The 25,144-nt window shown below is 50.6% G+C and overlaps 1 protein-coding gene across 3 annotated transcripts in view; it reads left to right on the top strand.

Moving 5' to 3' along the window:
• The first annotated feature begins 1,627 nt into the window (after positions 1-1,627).
• The window catches only part of TRIB2 (tribbles pseudokinase 2), a 40,058-nt gene continuing 16,541 nt past the window's right edge, over positions 1,628-25,144 (top strand). The window contains exons 1-4 of one of the 3 annotated variants that reach the window (XM_036881690.2): positions 1,628-1,759; positions 1,878-3,286; positions 8,014-8,306; positions 23,800-24,942. In XM_036881690.2, coding sequence (XP_036737585.1) covers positions 3,017-3,286; positions 8,014-8,306; positions 23,800-24,268 — 1,032 coding nt within the window. In that variant the 5' untranslated portion in view covers positions 1,628-1,759; positions 1,878-3,016 and the 3' untranslated portion in view covers positions 24,269-24,942. Of the gene's footprint in view, positions 3,287-8,013; positions 8,307-23,799; positions 24,943-25,144 lie in introns of those variants that run through there. The other 2 variants (XM_036881691.2, XM_036881692.2) reach the window with 2 other exon arrangements.

Here is a 25,144-nt window from a genome sequence, read left to right as displayed (position 1 = left end):
ACAGGGCTGGAATAAGGTCTCCCAACCTCTATAGTTATAAAGCACTGTTGGTGGCCACCGAACAGAGACCACCGATGCCTTTGGGATCCCTCAACAGAGACAGGAGCACAGAAGTTTTCAAGGGATGAGCCTGGTTTAAAGGATGCTGATCAGCAGTCATGGTGACACCCTGGGGGAACGCATGAATTCCCCTAGGGCCAGGGACTGAGTCCTAGGCAGGTCTGGGGGGAGCGGGGTAGGGAGCCTTGCTAGGAGGAGTAAGGCCACTTTTTGTCCTTTTTTCAAACTCTGGCCCTGTAATGGCCTGCTGAACAGTCAGTGTCATCTCTGGCCAACTTCCCAGGAGCTCCCTATCAGTAGAGTAGCTTGGTTGTGTGTAATTATAATTATAAATTTGCTCGAGTGGGCATAATTATAAATAACTCTCCCTTTTACTCAAGTGTCCCACTGTGGGCAATAAATTATATGGTCCCCTTTCTCTCCCCCACTAGAAAGCATGCATATATGCATGGAAAACTCCAAGGGTCTTGTAACCTCCCTTTTCCCAGTCCCTTGACTTTTTTTTGAAAGTTTGTCCCCCCAACAAGATTGCTTCTGATTTACCAGGATGCATTAGGTTAAGGCCTAAAATTCAAAGCCTCTGCCTGAATTCAAGCCCCTTCCTGGTATGTTTCTGCCCAACTCAATGCACTGGGACCTCCCTAGGCAGTTGAGAATAATTGGGGGTGTATGTGACGCAGCAGTCCTCATTGGATTCCCAATGTTGAATGCATTTGGTCCAATCAGGTATGCTGCGGGGTGTGGGGGGCGGGAGTCCTAAGAGAAGAGGACTCAGGCAGACCAGCCCTCTGGCTGGGAGCCAGGAACACTGGCAGGAGGTGTGGGCGCAAGGGTTTGTTTCACGTGGCCAAGGCCCCTCGGATATCGCACCGGGAGGGTAAGAATTAGTGTTCGGTCTGAGTCAAAAGGTGCCTTTGGAGGCTCTTCTGAAAATACTGCTAACCCTGGGGTGAGGGGTTAGGAAGGCGGCGGTGGTGAAGGCAAGAGGACGGTGACATCAACCAAAAGCAAGCGATTTCTTTTTAAATGGCAAGGAAGGAGGGTATTGGAAAAATATAACGAAACTAATTTCTGAAACTCCATGCAGCACCACTGATGCAAGCACGTTCTTCACAGAGAAGGGCTCCTAGCCCAGGGCGGCTTCTGAGTGGCAGTGGCCTGATGCTCAGAGAATGACCGATTTCGGGGAAAAAGCGCTGGGAAGATGAACTAGGTGCGGAGAAGTACACTAGGTACACTGTTGGAGCTGCTCGGGGGAGACGGGTTGGTACCTGCGGCGGGCGACTCCTGCCCAGCCGCTCGCAGCGGGGCGCGCGGTCCGGGCCCGCGGCGGCGCCCCGACCCTTCCTCCGCTCGGCCGCCGCGGAAGGATACTGCACTTTGTTTACACCCGCAGAGCCCGGGCAGGGAGCGGCGAGGCCCGCGCCCGGAGCTGTAATGGCAGTGGCCGCGGCCCGCGGGCGCTGAGCCGCCCGAGGACTGGCAGCGGCTCCGCTGATTGATGGGCGCCCGGCGCAATGAGGGGGGCCCGGGCGGGGGCGGGGCGGGGCCAGCTCTGGGCTGAGCCAGTCTCGAGTGCCGCGGGGGGGTGGGCGGAGGCTCCGTGGAAATGTGTCGGTGACATTGAATGGGGAGACGGAGCGCGAGCGAGGCGCGCGCGCGCACACACGGCCCCGCTTGCTCCGAGATCCCCGGCCACGTAAGTAACTATTAATACCGCCTCGCCGGGAGATGCAGGCGTGCTGAGAGCGGGGATTGGCCTCGGGCACCGTCGGCCATCCCCTTCAATTTTAAATACACATTCCTCTCACCTCTAGGGTGGAAAGACCAAAATAAAAAAAGAAGAAAAGCCGTTGATTTTTCTCCAAAACAAACCCCACCAGGCAATTTGGGTTTAGGGCAGGGGAAGAAGGACTGGTTGCAAATTATCCCGAGGAAAGATCCAGTTATCCAGCAGGAAAGGAACGCCGCGGGGTGGCTGGGCTGGGGGAGCATCCCCTTACAGCGCCCGGAGGACCCCCGGAAGCTCTCGCCTGGGAAATCGGAGACTACAGACCTGCCCCCACTTCTTGCTTTATTCGGAGGACTTTCTGCAGCGCGAGCGAGCGGCGGCAATATGAGCCTGTGCTGACCTCCGCCCGGTGGGCCAAGCCCTGGGCTTTGTCGCGGTACCTGCGCCTGGCCCGCGCAGCAACTCTGCCCAGCTTTTGCAGTCTTTTGTTGGCAGCTCTGACCGCTCTAAGTTAAATACTCCCTTGCTATTTTTTTTTTTGTCTGTTTGTTTAAATTTTGGAGATCTCTTGCGATCTTGGAAAAGTCTCAGACGCCATCTACAGTTAAAACGTAGGTAACTACTCTCTCCGGCAACCCCCCCCTTCCACGCCCCCCACCCTTTCCACCAAAAAAGGGGGTGCAGCGCGGATTCTGTCTGCCGTGCGGCGCGAGCCGGTAGACCCGTGCTTATTTCCTTTTTCTTTCTGTTTGGTTTCTAACGCTTTGAGACCCAACCGCCGCTGTGCGCTCCCCGTAGACTGGACAAACTACGGCAGGGCTCCTCCGCCCCGTCTGCGATTCGGAAGCCTGCGTGGGGATCGCTCCGGGAGACCCAGCGCGGCAGCTCCCCACCATAGCAGTCCTGCTGCTCGTCTAGATCCACGTTGGAAAGAGAGAGAGAGAAACTAAAAGTGCGGAGATTCTGCAAATCTCTGGCTCTGGGATAACAAAAGGACCCGAGTTGCTGCCGACCGAATACCCCCGGGAGCCGGGCTCGGCGCAGACAAGGTGCCCGGCGGCGCCCATTCGGGGGGCTTCTAACTCTTCCTCCACAGAGCCCCCTTCCGTCCCCTCCACTCTCGTTCCCTTTTAAATCCGTGGCACGGAGGCGCCTGCAGCAGCACTCGCCAGCGACTCGGCTCTCCAGCGGGTTTTGTGTTTGTCGAGTGCGATCCCCACACTCATGAACATACACAGGTCTACCCCCATCACAATAGCAAGATATGGGAGATCGCGGAACAAAACCCAGGATTTCGAAGAGTTGTCGTCTATAAGGTCCGCCGAGCCCAGCCAGAGTTTCAGCCCGAACCTCGGCTCCCCGAGCCCGCCGGAGACTCCGAACTTGTCGCATTGCGTTTCTTGCATCGGGAAATACTTACTGTTGGAACCTCTGGAGGGAGACCACGTTTTTCGTGCCGTGCATCTGCACAGTGGAGAGGAGCTGGTGTGCAAGGTAAAGAGCTGGGGTTTGGTTTTGCTTTTTGTCTTTTAAAATGATTCCCCGGCCTTTTGGAGGGGTCTGCAGGGGGCGGGAGGTCCCCAAGCCGTGGAGTCTGGAGAAGTGAGATTCGCGGGCTAATTATCCGTGGCCTCGTTAAATGGGTTTATTTATTTGTTTGTTCCTGTTCGACTAGTTGCGAAGTTTTTAGAGCGTTGCAGACAATGGGGCGGGCTGTGGCGGGGGCGTTTTGGGGAGAGCCCAGGGCGGGGAGTGCGCCGGGACTGCGCGGGGGCCACGGGCGCGCGCCCCCAAAGGCTCGTGGAGCTCCTGCGCGCGGGGCCCGGTCGCGCTGCCAGGGGGATTTCTCCCGCTGTCTAGCCCCCTCTCCTTCCAACATGGAGTAGGGAATCCCCCGCTAATTTTAAGGCACTGATGACTTGGTTCCTTTTGCAGCCATTGTTCTTAGCGTGCAGGTGTTAAACCTTTGTTCCGAAGGTGCCCTTTAAGAGACACACAAAGGTGTCCTCTCTGGCTGAGCCAGGGGCCCAGCGCGGGGAAGGAGTTTACAAAGAGCTTTTTTCTGCCTGGAGCCTTGAAAGGAGGGAAGGGGGGGCGAAATCAAAGCCGCCGGCGCGCCTTTGGATGTAGGAAATAGTGACTCCTTTGGGGTTGTTTTCTCTCGTCTCCGTTTCTTCCTATCTCTCCAGACCCGTGCCTGAATAGCCCCTTGAGCCCCCCACCCCCAACGGCCTGTGCGGTTTAGACGCCAGCGTTTGGAGCCCCAGGGTCTCGCAGGGCTAATGCTGAGATGGGCACTTCAATTTCCTTTTTGTTTTGACCCTGAATAGTGACTAGTTTGTGTTTAAGTGTGAGTGTGTGTGTGTGTGTGTGTATCTTTGTGGGCACACACCAGGTTCCAGATCAGGGGATGAGAAGGGAATAGTTGCAAAAAAACACAAAAAACAAAAAAAGAATACAGTAGAGCATCCTGCTCCCCAGGAATTGGACATAGGTCAAGAATTCATTGTCACTTAATTTTAGCTTTGCTCACTGCTGGTTTTTTTCTTGCGGGGGGAGGGGGTAGTGGAGTAGGGACCTTTCTTGTCTTTGAAATGGGCACCTGCACAGCTGTTACAGATAATGCATCACACTTTTACCATTAACCACAGACTGCTTTGTTTTTTAGGGGACAGAAGTATTTCATTGTAAAAAATGGGTTTTGTGGAGGTATCCACTCAGTTTTGCAATTGTTCAGTTCAGACCTCAGGGGAAAATCTGAGACGTTAAATATTGCTTTCTGCTTGTTCTAAGCACTCGGTATTTTGCATCTTCTCCAAGTTACTGAGACCCAGAGCAACTGTGCCTGGTTAACCAAAATTCAGTAGGCTATTCAGAGCTGGATTGAATTCTCAGAAGAGCTACAACATTGCACAATAGGGTAGTCATCCTTTGAAATGAATGAATTCCACAGAGCTGCCACTCGCATATGAAATATGCACAATCACCCAGCAGTGAGTGTTTTCATTCCTTTTACTCAACTTTGGAACAGCCTTTTAATAATTTTCAAAGGCTAGAGACCCTTTTAAGTATAGTGACAAAGCACCAAATTCTGCAGGAGCATCTTGCTGTTATTTCTTTGTTTAAAGGCAGAGGTGACTCTGGCCCCTGTGCTTTTCTCCCTGTAGATTTTTCAATACATAGTTCACTTTGGGCTGACCTTACAGTGTCATCGTAGACTTGCTCTCTAGTATGAAACTGTACATATAATCTGCTTGTTTATTTATTGCAAAGATTGAATTAGCCCCTTACCAATTACTGTGTGGCTGCAAGTGGATTTAAAAGCAGTATCATTGTTCTGCTTGACAGAGGTCATCCCTTTAAGACACAGCAGCTTGTTTTTCTGCCTTTTAACCAGAGGTGATGTGGGTGACTTCTGCAAGCATTGTTGTATGTATCCTCGGAAGCTTCAATGCGTTTTGCAAGACAGCTTCTATGAACTTACCCTCAGATATATACTGTGGACTCTTAGCTTACAGCAACGCTCAGTGAAATCTACATATTGAATCAAGTTGCTTTTGATGTCTTAGAATATAGAGTTCTTGTCTCCTAGAAAAGTCCTTGCCAGACAGATCAAATGTAAAGATGTCACTTATTTTAGAGGGCTGTATCGAGAATTCTATAGGACACTATTTGGCAGGGGAGAGAGATTTGAGGGTCACTTAGCCAGAACAATCAAGCCTGGTTATTGTCTCCATGTGACTACTTTAAAGTAGGAAAGTGAAGAAAGGGAGTTTTAAGGGATCTTTATCGATTTTATGGAGAGGCTGGTAGTTACTGTGCAGATTGACACAATTACTGTCTTGGCAGAATGGGCACTTATTATGATTTTTTTTTGCCAATGCTATTAATGATGGCCTAATCTTACTGCTTTATCTGAACTGTCGCCTTATATAACATAAGACTCCAAATTAAACATTTGAAAGAAGCTGGCAACCAGGCTCAGGGCTTGATTTTGCAGTTGAAGGTGATGGTTTAAATGCCGATCCAAGCTCATTGATGCCCGTTATAGCTACTAATAAGTTTGGTTCCTACCCATTTGAGAAAACATAAGTACTTGCTTTATTTGTCATACTTTGTCCACCATCTTGGAATCTGGTCTCTTCTACAGGGGGTATGGCTACATTCTGATGCTGCTGTGAGCATGTTTGATCTTTGTTTTATTTCTACATCCATTTGGTTTTCCATCAGTGGGGCAGGATAATAGACAAAAGGTACTTAGCAAAAATCACCTTCTATTTTTTTAAAATTGCAATTTAAAGCAGGAAGTATATTATAAGTAATCATAACTCCATGAGCACAGGCGACAGAGCCTGCAGCCTGGTTCTTCAGAACACATCATCCCCGTTACATAACGCAGAATGTTTACATTAGCCACTGCAAAACGTTTATGGCGCTCTCTGAAATTTTTGAGGCTTTCCCTGGTTTCTGCTGCCTGCAGTCTGGGTGTTAAAGCTGACTCAAGCATTTCAGATTCCTAATTGAACGGACCTCTGAGGTCACCGCTCGTAGGTCATCATCTGACAGTATCAGGGTGTGATTTGTGGTCTCTGGAGATGCTGAAGTTTTCATTCTTAAATTCTGGGTTATAGTGGCAGCGGCTGTGCTGCTTTCCTGAGATGCCTCAATACGGTTCATTCACAATGTTACTTTGCTTTCTCGCCCAGGGTTAGCGCCAGTTCTCCTGAGGTTCTTACTATCCTATCCCTGTTTGACTCACAGATTTCTTTTATATTTTGAATTTAAGAGCGACTGAAGGCTGTGTCTCTGGTTGGGTTTTGGAAGATCTGGGAATCCCCCGAAGATGAATCTGATACATTATGCTTGTGTTTGAGAATGGGCATCTCAGCTAAGAGGGGACGGAGCTTTTATCAGATTCTCATGTGGGATCTGGACCTAAAAAATCAACAGTGCTCCCAGTCAGCATCTTCAGTTTCTGAAGAGGAGGGAGGCCCGAGGACACGAGCGCTTTATCCACCTCATCCAGATTACCACTGGCGCAGCCAGGATTAGAGCCTCATTTTCTAGGCCGGCATATTCCCCACCACACTGCAAAACAATGGTCAAGGAGAGTGTGTTCTACTTAATGACAAAGAGATCGAAGCTGCCGAATGATAGTGAACTGGCAACGTGAAGGGTTTGTTGTTAACGGCATTCCTGGCCTCAGGTGCCTGCCCCCAGAGCACCCCCAGGCCCATGCCTTGCTCCAGCAGCACACAATGGAGTCCTGGGCCCGCAGTTCCAAGCAGATAGTAAAACCACAATCCAAACCCAGGGATTCCTATTCCTGATTGAACGAGGTCTTGAAATGAATGAAAGCTTTTTCTTCGAACCTCAAAAATCCTCTGTAGTGTTCATTCCTCTTAGGTCTGTGTTTAAAAGGTATCGAGGGTGGATTTTTTTTTAATACCCCACAATGAGGTGGCACTTCACAGGCTTATGCTGATTCATAGAAGATCATTGCATAACTGATTCATTGACTAGATAGCTGTGGAAGAATAGAGAAAAGAGCGCGTCTGCTTTCCCAAGGACTGTGTCCAATTCCTAGCTCTGCCACTGGGGCCTTGGTTTGACTTGTTCTCTGAGCCTTAGTTTGCACATCTGTAAAATGAAGGTACTGAATTAGATAACCTTTAGGCAAAGTCTACATATTTAACCTATTAACTGCTAATATCTTGTATTGTGCTGTACAACATAGTTGTGTGGCATAAAATATGTTGTATACAATGGTCATAGCTATACGGTGTTGATGTATATTCTTTTGAAGGTAAATAGGTCTTCTCTGAAGGTCTCTGCAGCTTGGGTGGGTCACTTAAGGATTTTGCCTTAGTCCTTCTATAAGCAGAGGTGATTGGGATAGAGAGAAAACACAGTAACATGTACCGCTTGTGCAGTGGATTGCATCCTGCAAAGCACTTTTCGCCTTCATTGTCTCATATAATCTGCCCAACACTGCAAGTCCAGTATCACTTGCCCATTTTACATGAGGATTTGGAGGCTCAGAGAGATCAAGCAACTTAATCAGTGCTGCACAGCTGGTAGGAGGCACAGCTGCTGTGGTCTGGGACCAAGCTCAGCAGGCCTCCTGTCATCTCAGAAGCTCACCTGTGGGAGGTGACTGCATTCAGTGATTTGGTTATACGAGACACCTCTGACTCTTGGTCTTGTTAATCCTGCCCTAGGTGTTTGATATCAGCTGCTACCAGGAGTCCCTGGCCCCATGCTTTTGCCTGTCCGCCCATAGCAACATCAACCAAATCACCGAAATTATCCTGGGGGAGACCAAGGCCTATGCGTTCTTTGAGCGAAGCTATGGGGACATGCATTCCTTTGTCCGCACCTGCAAGAAGCTGAGGGAGGAGGAGGCAGCCAGGCTCTTCTACCAGATCGCCTCGGCGGTGGCCCACTGCCACGACGGGGGGCTGGTGCTGCGGGATCTCAAGCTGCGGAAATTCATCTTTAAGGACGAAGAAAGGTGAGTCTCATCCCTGTACTGACCCGTGTACTCTCCCAGGCAGCTTGCTTGAGAGGTTGGAATGGGCATTTTCTGCTGCCCGCTGTCCAGGTGAGGAGAAGGGAGTGCGAAAGGACAAAGGGAGGGACTAGTGCAATGTTCTAAGCACCCTTGGAAAACAAATCAGCACTACTTAAAAGGTGTTATCAAATGCTCCAAGGACAGGTGATGGGATATTCTGTGACCAGCAATTATTTTTATTTTGGTGTCACAAGTCTCTGTGACATTTTCAATGTTAGAAAGGCAAGATTGTGAAAATCCTACCTTCAGAACACTCGATGCCTGGCATCTGTCATCATTCATTCATTCATTCACTCACTCCTTCAGTAGATATTTCCTAAGTATAGATCACGTATTAATCACAGTTCTCAACACTGCACTGTGATTATCAAGATTCATTAGCTAGCCAGCTGAGCCACAAAGGAAGTGTTACAGGTCCTAAGTGAAGTCATAGACTGGATCAGGCAGGAACTGGGGGCTGAGACGTTCTTACTGGGACTTGGAGAATCAGCAAAGTTGATAGAGGAGAGGTGATTGTGGAGCCCAGACTTAAGAGATGAATATGTTACAGGCAAGGTGGAAAGGACCAGCATTCCAGGTGAGGAAACAGCCAGTGCAAATGCGTGGCAATGTGAAGATCTTGGTTATTTTAGAAGACAGCTCGGCAGGATGCTGGGCATCTGCATTTCATTTATGGTTCTTCCAATAACTCATTCCGTTCTAGTTAGCAGAACCCTCTGTGGCCAAGCTTTCTCTTCTAGGTAACATTGTTCAAAGCTCTTTGAGGCCACTTTTTTTTCTTTTTAAGAATGTGCTTTTCCAGAGGGATGGAGGCAACTGACTGATATTCATTGCTGACTATTCCAAGAATTGTTCTAGACTTTCTACACATATGTCATGGAATTCTCATGACTGCCTTGGGCATCCTCATCCCCTACTAGGAGAGTGGTTAGGGACATGGAGGGTCCACTGTCACAAAGCTGTTAAAGACCATCTGAATACAAGGCTAGTACATGTCATTCATTCATTCACTCAAGAAACGTTCCTGGCACAGACCATGCTGTCAAACCTTGCTGCCTTCCAGGTAGGTTGCCATCTACCTCAGTGGCCTATGGTATTCTTAGGCAATTGCTTCCAGAAGTTTGATGACCTCCAAGTGGGAGAGTGCTAGTGGTGTGTGCTTTGGTCTTCCCATCTTTGTGGTTTGAGCTCGTGGGGAAGCAAATGTCTGGGAGGCATCTGGGGATTATCAAAGGTAAAGGGTCTGTGTTTACTTAACCCAAATGCAGTAATTTCATACACATTTAGAATTCAGCTGAGTGCAGAGGACCACAGCTTCCTAGACTAATAGAGGTTGGTTATTCCATAATTTTACCCTTAAATGTAAAGACCCAGGTCCTTCTCTGGGTTTTGCCTTTAATATCCCCTTAGACTGGTCCCTTGCCTTGGGCCTCGTGTTCTTCTTCCTTTTATTGTCCTGGCTCTGTTATATTGGCCCTGATGTCTTTTGGAGTTATAACTTCAGGTGTGTGCTTCTCTGAATATTCTTACTGGAAGGTAAATACATAGTTGACTCCCAACAGAACACTGGCAAAGAGACCCTCTCTGCCCGTCTGTGTTCCACCTTCCCTGGAGATCTAATAGCTTTAATACAAAAATAAGAGGTAATAGTTGATGACCTCTGTAGGGCCCTACTACACGGTTATTGTTTAACACGCCAAAGTCTCTCTGCAAATTGGAGAAGTGAGTATTATCATGTCCATTGTATAGATGAGGGCTCCAAAATGCAGGCTGGTAAAATCTCAAAGGTGCAGATAGGGAAGAGCAGAAGGAAGGACATATTCTCTATTAAGTCAACTCTCAAGAAATTCATTTGCCTGCCCTAGGGAGTAAGGACAATGAATGCCTTTCTCAGAGGGATCTGAGGTTTTAAGACATCCTCTTTGATTGTGTCTCTTTCAAGAGGAATTCCAGGCATCAGCAGGTATGTGGAGCAGCACACCCATAAATACATATATATGAAGTGAGTCAGAGTAGGGTAGATGTCCCCTGGTCACAGAACACTGGAGGTTCCCGGGGGTCCATGCTCCAGTCCTCTCACTTCACTCCCAGGAAGCAGAGCCCCAGAAGTGAGGGTGCTTGCCCCTGCACCCACAGCTAGCTGGAGGCAAAGAAGGGGCTGAGTCAGACCTCACATCTGCTGTTGTGGGGCTTTTCGCCCAGGTCTCTCTGGTCCTTTAGGAGATGTGTAAGACACCGGGGAGCACACTTCGGGAAAGCCAAAGTCCTTCATGTCCCCGGGCTGGGGAGGGAATACCAAGATGTCAAGGTTTCTGAAATTAGGTCTCTGGCGTTGAGTCTGCAGTTATGTTTGACTTTCACGAAAGAGCAAGACTCTAGAAAAGAACTAGAAAGAAGAATCCCATGTGAATGTGAAACCAGAACACCTCACTGGAGCAAATGTGTCAAAGCGAAATCTCTTCTAACTTTAAAGAGCATTTTCCTTCAGGAAAAGAAGATGTGAGTGACTGGGAGGAGGCTGGTCGTCATCTGTCTCTGACCGAGAGCACCCGAGCTGTGCAGCCCTGCTTCTCCAAGGGACCCTCAGGGACAGTGAGAATTCCCTGTCTGATTGGCGAGGTGACTGGGCCGCACAGGAGTTAAGTGACCTTGCTGAAGGTCACACAGCTAGGGTGCTGAGGGAGCTAACCTGGAATCCAATCATTTCACTCTGGAGCACTTCCCTGCCCTGCACCACGCTGACGCCCCTGAGGACCTGCTGTCCTGACGTGACAAGTGTGTCTGGGCAGCTCAGAGAAGGTTGCTTCCATTTTCAAGGACATTCTAAATGTTCTCATCAGTAGCTGATAGGAAATTTTTTTTCAACTCCTATTGTTTTGGTTTCATCCTTGACTTAAGAGGTTGTGTCGTTGGGCCTATTGGGCCTATTAATTCCTTGGTGTTTCCCAGCAGCTGGGGGCGACCTAGCAGGGTCTCTCTTTGCTGGTCTGCCCAGTGGCCATCAAGGAGCATGTCCTGGTGTATCTTGAGGGGAGGGGCGTCGGGGGCTTCACTGGGGCTGGGTTCTCAGCAGCCCCCACCTCCGGTCCTAATCAATAGGCCCTCATCAATAGGTATTCCATAGGTATTTCGATAGGACTAAAGCTCTCGTGACAGCCTCAAAAGTGTGCAGAAACAATGCGTTGAATTTGAAAGGCTTTTGAAAAGTTAAATGGTGACGTCTGTGCCAGTGTCTGACCCTTTAGGCGCTGGTCTTCTGGGGAAAACCGTAGATGAGACATCAGGAGGTGTTCTTTCTCTCAATCGTGTGCTTCTTGTTCCTTGATGATCTCAAAAGTGAATGAAGCTGAAAGCATTACAAAGTGAAGTTGGCTGAGCCCCACCTGGTTCAGAAGGAGACCTGCCTGTGGGGTGACTGCTTACGCACAGATTTTTTATTCCGGACCATCTGTAATTCCGAATCTGTGACCATACATGAAACCATTCCCAGGGGAATTGTCAGTGCCATCAGTCCAGTGTCCGATGAGGAGCCTTTGCAGATAATATGCCCAGATGACACCCAGTGTCAGGCTAGGTTCCTGTGCCTTCTGCCTGTGCACTGAATTAGCAGCACCTTAGATTCTTCTGCTTCTTGTTTTGATTTGGGTTCTAGATTCAAATTCTGTCTCTCCCACTCCTGAGCCACTTACCTTGGGTAAGTCATTTAATGCTTTCGAACTGCAGTTTCATCAAAGTAGAAATAATAATTGCATCCCGGTAGGATGGTTGTGACAGTCACATGAGGTGACTGGGAGATTCACCGGGTGTGTGGGGCGGCACTCACTAACAGACAGCTGGCCCTGAGGTCACTGATGACCCGCTGCCACTGTGCACAGGCTGTTTCTGCCCCTGCTGCCTCTCCTCCATCCCACGGCCTTTCTTGCATTTTGAGGAATTCAGACCTACCCTGGACACACCCCCTGCACCCCAGGCCCTGTAGTAAAACCTGATGTGGTCTACACTAGTAGGTGGACCCTGTGGGGTGGGGCCCGGATAGAGGGCACTGCCCCATCCCCAGAGGATGACCCCGTGTCTGCCGAGCTCCCTCTCCCTGCCCTGCGGTTGGAGTGATCTGCCGGGCAGTCCAGTCTTGGAGGCCCTGCAGTTTGAGTCTCTGAGGGAGGCTGAGCCTGGGAGCAGGTGCTCTCCAGTCCCTGCTCCTGGGCTTCTCAGTAAACTTAACCTTGACCAGTTAACCTAACTCCCTCTGCCCAGATGACCCCGTCTGCAGAGTGGAAATAACACTTTCCTCCTGGAATTAAATGAATGCATGAGAACCCAGTGCTTGGCACATAGTCAGCCCTCTGTAGGTGGCAGCTGCCGGCCTCTCCTTTTCTGAACTCAAGGGCTGGCCCCCTGGCTGGCACGGACCAGTTTGCTGACTCAGGACATCAGGAGCCCTTTAAGCTGCTGCAACCTAGGGCTGCTGTGCCGAGCTGCCTCAGCACAGTGGGCGGGTGGGCCATTGTCCCCACAGCAATCCCTGCTTGCCAGCCGTGGATCAGGCTCCTTGCCACCACCCTCCCCGCCCCCAGTCGCAGTTCCGTGTTGACATTTCATTGCACAGAAATACCCCATGTGAACTGAGAAACATGCCTCTGCACATGTTGCTCCTTTGGTTAGAAGATCTTTATCTCTTGACGTCACAGGTTTCATTTCCTCTACTTTGTGGAAGCTGATCAGTGTTTGCTGCTGCTGCAGGAGGGAAGCTGGGACCCTGTTTAGGAACCCAGCGCCCTGGGGCTTTCAGTGTAACAACCTCCACCTGGCCAGGCGCCAGACTGCGGCTCCCTGGGGGCGGGGCCTTTCCCCTCCCCCAGCCGAGGTCAGCATTCTTTCTCAGGCAGAAGTTTCTAAGACGGCTCTTCCTTTAGGTGTTCAGGCTGTGGCCACCTCTGCTGAGGCTTCAGTGTCTCCCGGAGAACAGAGCGCAGGCACTGGAGCCCTGGAGGCCAGGCTCTTCTTTCCTTCATTGATTGTGATTTACGTTAAGTTTAGGCTCATGATGCTTTAGGAAAAGCCCGTACCTTTGCTTTGAAGGAGACAGAGCTCCTGGAATTCCCTTTTTATGTACTTCCAGCACTGCCAACCCTTGGGAAGGTTCCCCTCCTCCGACCTTTGCCGGGATGGGTAAGTGATCCCCTCCTGCAGGCCGCACTGCCATAGCAGTCCCCCCTCTATTCTGATTGCCCTAGGCTGTTCTCGGCCCCTGCTGAACTGGGAGCTTCTTGGGGACAGAGGTTGTCTCTGTTCACTGCTCCTGGAACATGGTGGGCACATGAATGAAAATCACTTTTGCTGATTAGGAGGAGCTCAGATTGGATTCTGATGACAGAACGGGAGAGAGGGTTATGTACAGATTGGTTGCGTCAAGGTCTTTGCTCAGAATGGGAGCCCCGAGGGACTAAAATTTAGGAGTCTCCCACGTTGACACCTTTTCAAAGAGAACTTCTTTCCAAGTTACACATCAAATGAGAAATCCACCCATCATCCCCATTTTGATTTACTGATTTACGCAAAAGTGACATTTACTTCATATATTGTTACCAGTGTCTGTGGTGGGGTGTCATTTCATGTATGAAGTGTCTCTGTGATCACAGTGGGCTTCTCGGGGTTCTGTGCTTAGAAGTACATTAAACCGTAGTGCCCTTCAGCAGAATTTCTGGCTGGTCTGTTTACTATTTGTACTTAATAAATTAGCTGGTGGCCTTGATGGGGGCCCTGAGAAAATGAAGCCGAGGGTGCAGTGGTAAAATTCTGATTTCTCCACAGGTCATTTGACCTTGGCTTACCTTCTCTAACGTGGGTTACAGATAATGGACCTAAAGTACCCAGCACAGCGCAGTGCCAGGTGCACTGCAGAGACTCAAAAAGGTAGCTGTCTGGGTTGCTCTTGGCTGTCATCTGATGGCTGTGGGCCTCATAATCTAACAACCTGGAGATTCATTTATTTGTCCAATGTTTATTGAGCACCAGTTATGTGCCAGACACTGTTTTAGGTGCTAGAGATATTGCGGTACCAAATGAAATGGAAACCCTGCCCTCATGGTACTTACTTTGGTGAAATAGTATCTAACATCCACCATTTACCAGGTCCTGCTCTAACTACAACACTTAAATTAATTAATTAAATCCTAACTAACTACTGTACTTACATTATCCAGTTTAAACCAGTAAGTAAGGTAATGATGTTATCACCATTGCACAGAGGAGGAAACTGAGGCCCAGGGTCTCACGGTTCATCAGTGGAAGCCCTGGGCTTTGTACAAAGGACCCCTGACTCCTGAGCCTCATCCCTGAAATTCCACATGGACTCCAGGAAATGGACACCAGGTAGAATACACCCCCGCCCAGCCCAGAGGAGGAGTTTCCGCGTGCAGTTAGGCGAGAAGCCAACAGCCTAGGACTAACCGGCGCAGTCTGAGTGAAGCCCAGTACGCGGAGCAGCCCCGGCATTGCAGACTGGGCCACCAGGCAGTCAACCCTGCGGACAGTGCTATTACATCCTGCGGCTCCATTTTATGAATTGGGTTTTTTTTCCTCTGTAAGATGGGGTCTATTTATCCTTCTGTCCTGTTAAGTATTTAATGAGTGTATGGTGATCAACTTAATGGGTGTATGAACATCCCCTTAGGATCTGCAGGCATAAATATTGTAAGAAAAATCCCTTAGATATATCAATGGTAGAAGGCAGTGGATGGAAACACACTGTAAATGTCCTTTACCCAGCACTCACTTTTGGGAATTTCTGTAAACCATGTTACAGTGTCCAGAAATTTGAAATTTTTCTGGACACTAGACATGGCGATTCTTAAGCAGAATCATTCCTGTATACTCTGAATCCTAGACAGCATGTTGGAGGTGGGGGCCTCTTAGATATGGGAGCCACACTAGCTTGCAAACATTATTAGGCGTCCACTTTGCACTACGTCCAGTGTTAGGTATTAGGGGTGCAAGAACCAATGCTGGAGAATCCTTGCTAATGGGAGACAGTGTAACAGGTTTAATACCATGTTAGAGAGGATGGGCGTGCATTAGAGAGCTGTTTGGGAGCAGGAAGAGAATATTTCCGCAGTGGAGAGGGGCATGGAGAATGATTGCATCGGGACAGAGATGGGCTCCTTCTCCGGTTGGTCTGAGTGACGTAGGAGGGAAAGTGGGGTGGAGGGAGCTTCCAGAAAGGTGTGAGCAAAGGCCAGAAGGCCCGAACAAGCTGTGTGCGGCGGGGGGCGTGCTGGTGGAGGTGCTGTCAGGGCAGAGGTGAGGCTGAAGAGGAAAGCAGGGGCCTAGGGCTTTGGATACATGCATGTGACCTTGAACTTGACCTGAAAACCAGGAGCCATTGAAGGGTTCTTCTAAACAGGGTGGGGACAGGGTCAAGGGTGTGTGAAGAATGGACTAGGGATGGGTGCCCACCTTGGGATGCTGAAGCTCAACCAGGACTCAGCCACTGGCATTGAGGGGGTGGCCAAGAGGGGGAGTTAAACCCAATCCTTTCTCTTTATAGCCCTTTTCCAAAGTCCTGTAACAGGACCAAGAGCAGCCCCCAGGTTTCCTGACTCCCCAGACCTGTTGAGTATGTGCCTGGCCATCTCGGGGAGTCCTAGTTCAGGGCTGTCTTAGAGCATCCCTGTCCAGTCCTGTATATGGACTGGCTGCTCACAATGCTCCCTGGGGTGGCAGGGCCCAAGGGTATGGCCTGAACCCTGCTCCCGTCCCACCAATGGGACATGGATAGAATGTTCTGGACCCTGACCGCCTAAGCAGCAAGGCAGGAGTGGCACCTTGGGGTGTGCCGGGCTCTCCTTGGAAGAATCCAGGCTAGGCGGGCTCTGGACAGCACTGTCCAGCACTGAGGGGTAGGTGGCCTGTGGAAGCGTTTCTGAGAAGCCAATCGATGGACTTGGGAAGCGGGGATCCCTTAGGATCCAGGTGTAAATGCAGGGGAGTGAGGGGTGAGTGGAGCACCGATGAGGAACCTGGAGCTGCAGGTCCCATCTGTTCCTACGGAGATGGCAGGCCGCACTCGGGAGGTGCCTTCCTGCAGCGGTAAGGCCATGGCAGTGGAATGACTTCCCTGATTCCCCAGCGGCCATGGTTGGTTGTCAGGGCGTGGATGCGTGCATGCCAGCAGGCAGTGCAGGGGCTCCGGTAATGGCAGGGCAGCCAGAGCTGCAGGCGCCTGGGTGCTTAATCAGATGGTTCTCTCATCCCAACTATTTCCTAGCAAGTTACTCTTGTCTTTCTAAGCTGCACTTTTCTTGTACATCAAACTGGTACAGGACTGTCACCTCCCTGACTGTGGGGTAGTGGAAGGTAGCCAGGGGATACCCCACCTTTTAGAACTCAACTGCCCCTCCCTGTGCCCACTCCCCGTAGGCTTCTCTCACCCTGGCTTGACCCTTCCTGGGGTACCTGTGGCTTTCCTGCTAACTTGTGAGCCTTTGGGCCTAGGCGTTGGGTCTGCTCACTGATGCTATAGAACCTGGAGTCTTGGTGGCTCTCAGAGGTGACTGTTGGAAAAATCTATGCACATAGAGGAGACAGAAGTAAGGGAGTGACGGTGTACTTGGGGAGGTCAGCACCTGTGGAGTTCCCATGGCTGCAGCCGCCCCAGGCGGAACCCTTGCTTGCACAATGGGACTGGCAGCCAGAAGTGGCTTTGCAGTAGCGGGCAGAGCAAGGCCCGACCTGGCTGCAGCTGACCTTTCTCACTTGACCCTTTGCCTGCTTGGACACACCCCGTCAAATGGCCTTCAATGACTTCTGTGGATTCTACTGACCTCAGGCTACCGGACTTCCCGTCCTGGCCAGACCCACTTTGTCTGGCTGAACTCCCGGGCCGGGCCTCACCCTGGCCCACCCTGTCCTGATCTCTTCCTGCTGAGAGCCTGGGGTTGCTGTTTAAAGGTTTAAAAGCAAAGCATGATTTGCTTGTGTAGGCCATTTTAGAAGTTTTGGGTGGAGCACTAAATTTGGAGGTTGGAAACCTGGGTTTGAATCCCAGCTGTGCCACTCACTAGCTAGGCAGCCTTGGATAATTCACATTCATCTCTGTACCTCCATTTCTTCATCTAGGAAATGGGCACCTGCAGCCACCTATCTCTACCTTATGAGCTGTAGCAATCAGATCATGTATGTGGTGGTTTTGTATGTGATCTAGTGCTGAATAGTCCTGGGTCCATGTTTTTCTGCACAAAACCCAGGGTTAAAAATCAGTTTTGGATGCTAAGTAAATATGTGATATTGGTGCCAGGATGTATTTTAGAAAGGGCACATGTAGAATCATCCTGACATGGATTCAGAGCTCAGTTTTCTCAATTACCCTGAATATGACTGAGGACATTTAGTTCTCTGTGCCTCAGTTTCCTTACTGTTGGGAAGTTTGTACATGCCATAATATTTGCTTTTCAGTTTTGTCATGAGAAATAGAGATGTAGACTGAAAAAAGTCCCGACATTCAGCAGATGATGAGTTCAGAGTTGCTATTGTTGCTACTCTGTTTATCATTGTAAGGATGTCCTATAGAAAGGGTTGCAGTCCCTATAGCTTAAGAATGAAAACTTAAAATCAGCAAGCCAGAAGAGACCTTTTCAGGCTTTGTAGCCATTTGTTCTCATTTTACAGAAGGGGAACTGAGGCTGGAAGAGCCTGTGGTCACATGCTTATGGGACTTAGTGGCCCACAAGGAGCCACGCTAGCCTGTGCTCAGTGGGTGGGACGTGGGGGCTTCTGAGGCCAGTGGGCACTGCTCCACGGAGGCGGAGGTGGAGGCGGAGGCAGAGGCGGGGAGTGGAACCACATCCTGCTGGTTCTGGCTTCCAAACCTGGCTGGGGATCCTGTGACACCAGGCCTGGCACCGGGCTGGGTGGCACTGAGTACGCAAGCTGCCCCGTGTGAGCCTTGTTCATTCAGAGGTTGAACAAAGCAGGCTGGTTGGTCCCTGCCTATGCCAGGGCAGGTTGCAAAATGCACACAAGGATGTGACTCCTTGGCCAACTCAGTCCCTTGCCATGTGCGTGGCTCTTGCCTCTGAGGAGCTGCAGGAGATAACCACTGTCATTTACAGCTTTTTGGTCACAGAAATTCTGCACCATTCCCCCTGTCACTTTTGGGAATCTCCATTCTTTATGTGCTATTTCTAGTCCCACCACTTCCATGAAGCTCATCCTGATTACCTTAGCCTGGACTGAATAAAGTGAGAGGAGTGATCAGGGCACATTTGGAGGAAGAACATTCTAGGCAGGGGGAAAAACAAGCGCAAAGGTCCCAGGGAGGAACATGGGCACAGAATTTGCATCTGCCTGAGGCTTGGTTGTCTGTTTTTCCTTCTAGGATCGATGTTAAGAATAAGGTGAATTAAAGTTGCCGCCATTTTTGCAGACCTGTTATGCTAGGCTGCTCAGGAGATACTGTGCTTGCACTGTCCGATTTAACCCACAAAAACCAAGATGGGTATTACTTGTCATGTCCTTGTCCCCAGCGCCTAGTTTAAATGCCTGAATGATCAGTGGAACCTTCGAATTACTAGGGCCACCGATGCTTCCTTTGAGTTTTATGAAAATCGATTCTTTTGCCTGGAATTTCATAATCTCCAGACTGTTCAGGAGATATGAGAAGGCGAAAGACTGTTGATCCACTTCCTCCCATTCCGACACGGGCAGGTGCTCCACCACACACGCCCCCTGAGCTCTCTTGAGAGGAGAGGCTGGTAGCTCTGTTTTCTAGTGCGGGGGGCCAAGCCCGACCTTCCCTGGGTGAGTCCATGGGGACTGGACTGGAACTCCAGCCCGGCCGTGGGTCCAGACGTGTGTACACCCGGAAAGGTCCTTGTTACGAGACATAATCCAGACCACTCGCCTTGACCCTTGCCTAGGGGTGACATAAACAAGTTCAGGATGTTCTGAGAAGGAGGCACGGTCAGGAGAATGCTGCGTTTCCGCCTCATCTTTTTCTAGGCTTTTCTTTCCTTTCTCCCCTGCCCTGCTTGGGAAGCATGTACTCCTACAGAGAAGGAGCAGGCTCCCGCTCCAAAGGCCAGCTCTCCTTGGCCCTGGGGGGGCGCGTGTGCTGCCCACTTCGAGGGGGCCTGGCTGGCTGAGCCACCCTGGGTGTGGTTTCCTCTGTCAGGTGCTCACGTGGGTGGGGATGGGCCTGAGGGCTGGTTGCTCACAGCACAGAGAATGGCGTGCATGCAGCCCCTAGCTAGCCTGGCTGGCCACATGAGCTCACCTACCCTCTCTGAGCATTATGCTCAGGGTCCCCATGAAGGAATTCCTGCCTTGGAAGTTGATCTTACAAACTTCAGAGAGAAAATACACAGGCGAATACCTAGCACATGTCAGGTACACAGAGGATACCTGACGTTTGCTACTTGGTAATTTGCAAAGCCAGAATTGGAGCCCGGGTCTCTGACATCAGGACTTGGAACTGGACTGGTTGCCGTGTGGCTGCTGTGCTGCAAGATGCGCTGCACCAAACGTGACAAGCAGGTCCAAACCCTCACCAGCAGAGACCCAGCCCCTGAAGGAAGGAAGGAAGGAGGGGGAACCGGCGGATGGATGAGCTCGGGGGCGGCCGAGCGGGAAGCAAGTGGGGCCGTACTCCCACGTCACGCACAGATTCACTCAGGTGTTTGCACGGCTACGGAGTCCTTGTCTTGAGTAGCAGAACAGGGGTGAACTCAGTGATGGGGGTTCATTGACAAGATGGAGCCCTTGACCATTTTCTAAGGCCCAATCCTGGGGCCTGGAGAAGGATTCCAGCAGAGAGGTTAGGATGAAAGTGGGGTCACTGCTGCCCAGCGGGAGGGGTAATGGGGAAGGAGAGTCAGCATCTAGGGCTGTGGCCGGGAAAGGGAGAAGGGTGGAAGGGGCTTTGGGTGGGGCTTAGCATAAAGAGCTCGAGTGGGGGCCGTCTGTCCGCTGAGATGGCTGAGCCAGCGGCAGTCAGTGTCCCTGACGTCACAGCTGCCTGCCACCCGCGCCTGATAGGTCCCTGGGGCGTTGTCATTTGCAAAGCCTGTCCCCCACAGAGCCCTCCCTTGACTGCCCCTTGATCTGGGCCTGGTAGGCAGAGCAGGGTCTAGGAGTTGTTTTTTAAAGGTGAGCACACTGAAGCTCCACAGGTCACCGTGTGACTGTCCTTCACTTTTGGATCGAGTGTCTGCCATGGGCCAGGTGCTGGGCTCGGGGCTGGAGGTATAGCAGTGAGCACAGGTGTGGTGTTCTCTCCACACATAGTGACCCCAGCCACCTGCCCACGAGCTCCTGGTGGTGGGGAATCAGGTGATCACCCTGAAACGACCACCAGAGTAATACCTAGCGTAGACCTGCAGGCCTGAATGAATATAAATGCATAGGATTCCAGGGGGTGAGGGGGTGAGGTGTAGGGGGCAGGGGTGCTACTTTATATAGGATGGTCAGGCAAAGTCTCTTTAATGAAGTTCATTTGAGCAGAGTCCTGAAAAAGCAGGAGTGAGCTGTATGCATATCTAGGGGAAGGCCTTTCTGCACAGGGGGCTGGGGAGCACATGTGCAAAGGCCCTTGGGCGGACTTGGTCAGTCAGCGTATTTGAGGAACAGTGGAGAGGCTGAAACAGAGCACGGTGAAGATGTGGTTGACGGGCCTGGGGGTTATCTTAAGGTTTTGGTGAAAGCACTGGGGTGAGCTGAGGCCCCACCAGAGGGATCTGGCAGAGGAAGCCAACCCCAAACCTGAGTCTGCCAATTTCAAGTCTAGTGCCCGTTCCACTGGACCACCCCTTGTCACCCAGCGGGGAGGGCTTTATTTTGCCACTCTGTCATTAGTGCCATAGCTACTGTGCTGCCAAGACAGTGAACTCAGAGGTGAGAGGAACTGCTGCTGGGGGAGGGCTGGGGAGGAAGCTGTTGAGAGAAACTGCTCGTGCCTGTGGTTTGTGCTCCCCACCCCCTCGGGTTTCACTGAGTCACCTCCAATCTCAGAACATCTAGGGAGGCTGCTGGGGTGGGTCTGCACCACCTGCCACCTTAGATTAGACAAAGGAAAAGGAAGAGCGATTAATTTTAATCTGCCTACGTCCAGATTAGCACACCTAGACCCTTCCTGTTTTTACAGATCATTAGCTATAGGGGAGAAGAACAGCATCGCAGATTGTAAGAGAATATGGGGGAGCACATAAAAAAGATACGCTGCTATAGATAAGAGAATCTCAGCGTGTTAAGGCTGTCAGACTTTAAGGCTGTCTTGTCCAGATGGACACACAACAGTGTATGTACCTAATGCTATTGGGCTGAATACTAAAAATGGTTAAAATGGAAAGTTTATCTTACATATATTGTACCACTACCACCACAACAAGACTGCCTCGTCCAACACTCCTGTTTAAGGTGGAGAAACAGAGACTGAGTGACTCACCCACAGCCACACAGCAGGTGGGAGATGTAGTGTGGCCTGCAGTCAGCACCCCCAGCTCCTCCTTCGCACCTTTTCCAGGGGCCACAGCCATTTCCGGCTCATAGACAGAAGTGAGTGAAGGGAAGCAGGCGCTCCTTGGTCTTCGGAACTCCTGTGATCCAAATGTGAGACGGAGGAATCAGCCCCAGGTTTCATGAGACCTGCTACAGCGCGCTCCCCACAGCTCTCCGTGTTTCACGAGAGCCCCCCACCCGTCCACGGCTCTCTGAGGAGCTGTGGTGGTCGCCCTGGGAGGCTCGAGGAAGAGAAACAGCAGTGGATGGACTGAGCTCAAGCTTTGACCTGCACTAAGACCCCACTGGGGCTTTTCCAAATCCTTGCTCTTTGCTACTTTGAGCCTGGTGACATCTCAGGGCAGCGGGATAGGTGCCTCGCTGGGCACTTCCGAGGTGGAGGAAAGCAGCTGATGCAAAAGATGCAGACCTTGTAGGTGCTGCCGTGAGGTCCTAGCCCCGGCCCCAGCCCCCTCCCTGTCCCGTTTCCCTTAGAGGCAAGCCTCAAGCAGCGCCATGTAATGGGATTCACTGAGTTTACGGGATCTAGATCTAGATCTGATGTCTAGACGGAGCTCGGTAAGTGAGGTTTGTCTGTTCAAGTGAATGAATGGGCCCCTGCATTGGCAGTGTTCTGCCAGGGGAGTAGGAGGAAGATTCCAGTCTTAAACGCCCACAGGTAGTATTTTCTAACTTTCCATCCAAAGGCGTTACCTATTTCCTCAGCAGGGCAAGGAAGCAGGAGTTCTCAGAAGGCCCCTGGGCAGGAGCTTGGAGCACTGGGTGGGGATCAGCCCTCAGTCTTGGAATGCGTCACTTTGTGTCCTGGTCCTCAGCTCCATTCCCTGGAAATTAGGTATAGTTATAAGAATGGAACTCATTTCCAAAAGTATTTACTAAGCATGTATTTGTTTTATACCCTGTGATGATACCAAGTCCTACCATGTAAAGATGAGTGCCAGAGACTCAGAACTTAGTGTGGAGTTCCTCCACCCATCTCCCCCAGCACACCCAGGAGATTGCTGCATTCCTGCCAGCCAGCTCAGTGGTCTTGACATGGCGGGGGGGCAGGGGTGGGGGAGATTGCCACACACCCATGTGAGAAATCACAAGCACATATGCAGTGGCACAGGTAGAGGAGACAGGTAAACAAATCAGGTTAAGGACTAGGTCATGGACCAGGCCCTGGGTGTACGATGGGCAGGACAGGAGGCAACTTGAGTACGAAATCTTGGAAGGAAGATGGGCTTGCTGGGAGGATGTTGGCCTTGGAAGGGCAGGAGATGGGCATATATTCATGTTGGAATATTCCCTGGCTCTGTCTGTGTCTTACACAGAGGCAGCTCAGTATAGTGGAAGGAGCAACACGGTTGACTTAGGAAGGTATGGGTTTTCACAGCTAAGAGACTGGAAAAGTTACTTAAATTCTGTGAGCCTCAATGTTCTTATTAGTAAAATGGGATTGTGTAATCCTCCATGTCTACCAAAAGGAGTGTTGTGAAGCCGAAATGCAATGAGGAGAGGTTCCTCACAGACTGTGTTAATATCATGTGAGCCAAAAGTTTGCCAGAAGTTGTGGATAGAGCTGCTGGTTCAAATCCTGTGTTCAAATTCTGTGAATCTCTGTCATTACCCAGATGTGATTGAGAAAATTAATCTCTTTTTCCCTCCTCACTAAGACGGGGTGACAAAAACGTTACTTATGGTTTTTTTTACTTGCTGAAGGCTTGAGGTCCCTAATGGATCACAAACGTCATGCAAAGTCCCAAATGTCATGTGCTGGGTCCCCAGCGCTGGAATAGTGTCTGGCACCTAGAAGGTGCTCAGGAAGTAAGGTTTGTCTGGCCAAATGAATGAATGGGTGAATGAATGAGGAGTCCGGGAACATTGAAGCAGGGGCAGCGCTATAGAGACGGAGCTCACGTCTTCCTCCTTTTTGCAGGACTCGGGTCAAGCTGGAAAGCCTGGAGGACGCCTACATTCTGCGGGGAGGCGACGACTCCCTCTCCGACAAGCATGGCTGCCCCGCGTACGTGAGCCCGGAGATCCTGAACACCAGTGGCAGCTACTCGGGCAAAGCGGCCGACGTGTGGAGCCTGGGCGTGATGCTCTACACCATGCTGGTAGGGCGGTACCCTTTCCATGACATTGAGCCCAGTTCCCTGTTCAGCAAGATCCGGCGTGGCCAGTTCAACATTCCAGAGACCCTGTCACCCAAGGCCAAGTGCCTCATCCGAAGCATCCTGCGGCGGGAGCCCTCAGAGCGGCTGACCTCGCAGGAAATTCTGGACCATCCTTGGTTTTCTACAGATTTTAGCGTCTCGAATTCAGGATATGGTGCTAAGGAAGTGTCTGATCAGCTGGTGCCGGACGTCAACATGGAAGAGAACTTGGACCCTTTCTTTAACTGAGCTCATGCCTCGCGGGGACCGAGCAAGTACCAGGAGTGGGAGGGGAGCAGAAGGGAGTTCTTCCAGGAAACACTTATCACCTGGCGTGGCAGCAAGGACACTGACACTCACACGTTTCTTGGTTCAAAGAAGGGAAACCTTCAAGGAGCTGACTGAACATGTAGCATGGGGACAAGAGTTATGGGACAGGGGTCGGGACCTGGGTCTGGTTGGCTGGATGGGAGCCTCCTGAAGCTTCTCCTCCTTGATGTAGACCCTGGAGGCCACCCATCAGTTGGGCCGCTTCCACCTACCCCACTTTCCGTTTTGTTCAAAAATAGCTGCAGACCCTGACAGACAGAATCAGAACTCTCTGCCTCAAACACACATCTTGGCATCGCACTGTTAGCGTTTAACTTCTTGTTATGATTCAGGGAAGGTACAATTGGCCAAGGATTTTTTTTTTTTTCTGTTTCAAATAAGCCAACCACCTGTCTGATAATTAATGGGGTTCATTAAAAAAAAAAAAATTCGGTGCACACAGACTGACGTGAAACCTGGGTGCTAAACTAAAAGAAAATAAAAATCCAGTTTGTGTCTCTTAATTGCGCTCTTCAACTCATTTCTTCGAAATAAACCATTTAATAGCCTGGTCAGGAAATGACAGGTCAATGCTTTGCTCCCTGAAGTGGGGGGGGGGGGGATCTGTCATTTAACGAGATATTCTGTTTTGTGTCAAATGGTTTGCGGCAGGAAGCTATGAGAAGTCAAACTTCCAGATGCATTACTGCTATCGTAGTTTAAAGAAAGGAAAGAAGGGAAGAAAAAGAAAAAAGAGAAACTGAACTTAAGTTTTTCCTTTGAGAGGCAAGGGCTGCCGAGACGATAGCAGCGGCT

The sequence above is a fragment of the Manis pentadactyla genome, chromosome 2 (assembly GCF_030020395.1).
Source record: "Manis pentadactyla isolate mManPen7 chromosome 2, mManPen7.hap1, whole genome shotgun sequence".
In the NCBI taxonomy this organism is placed as follows: Eukaryota; Metazoa; Chordata; class Mammalia; order Pholidota; family Manidae; genus Manis; species Manis pentadactyla.
This window is presented reverse-complemented; position numbering and strand designations above follow the sequence as displayed.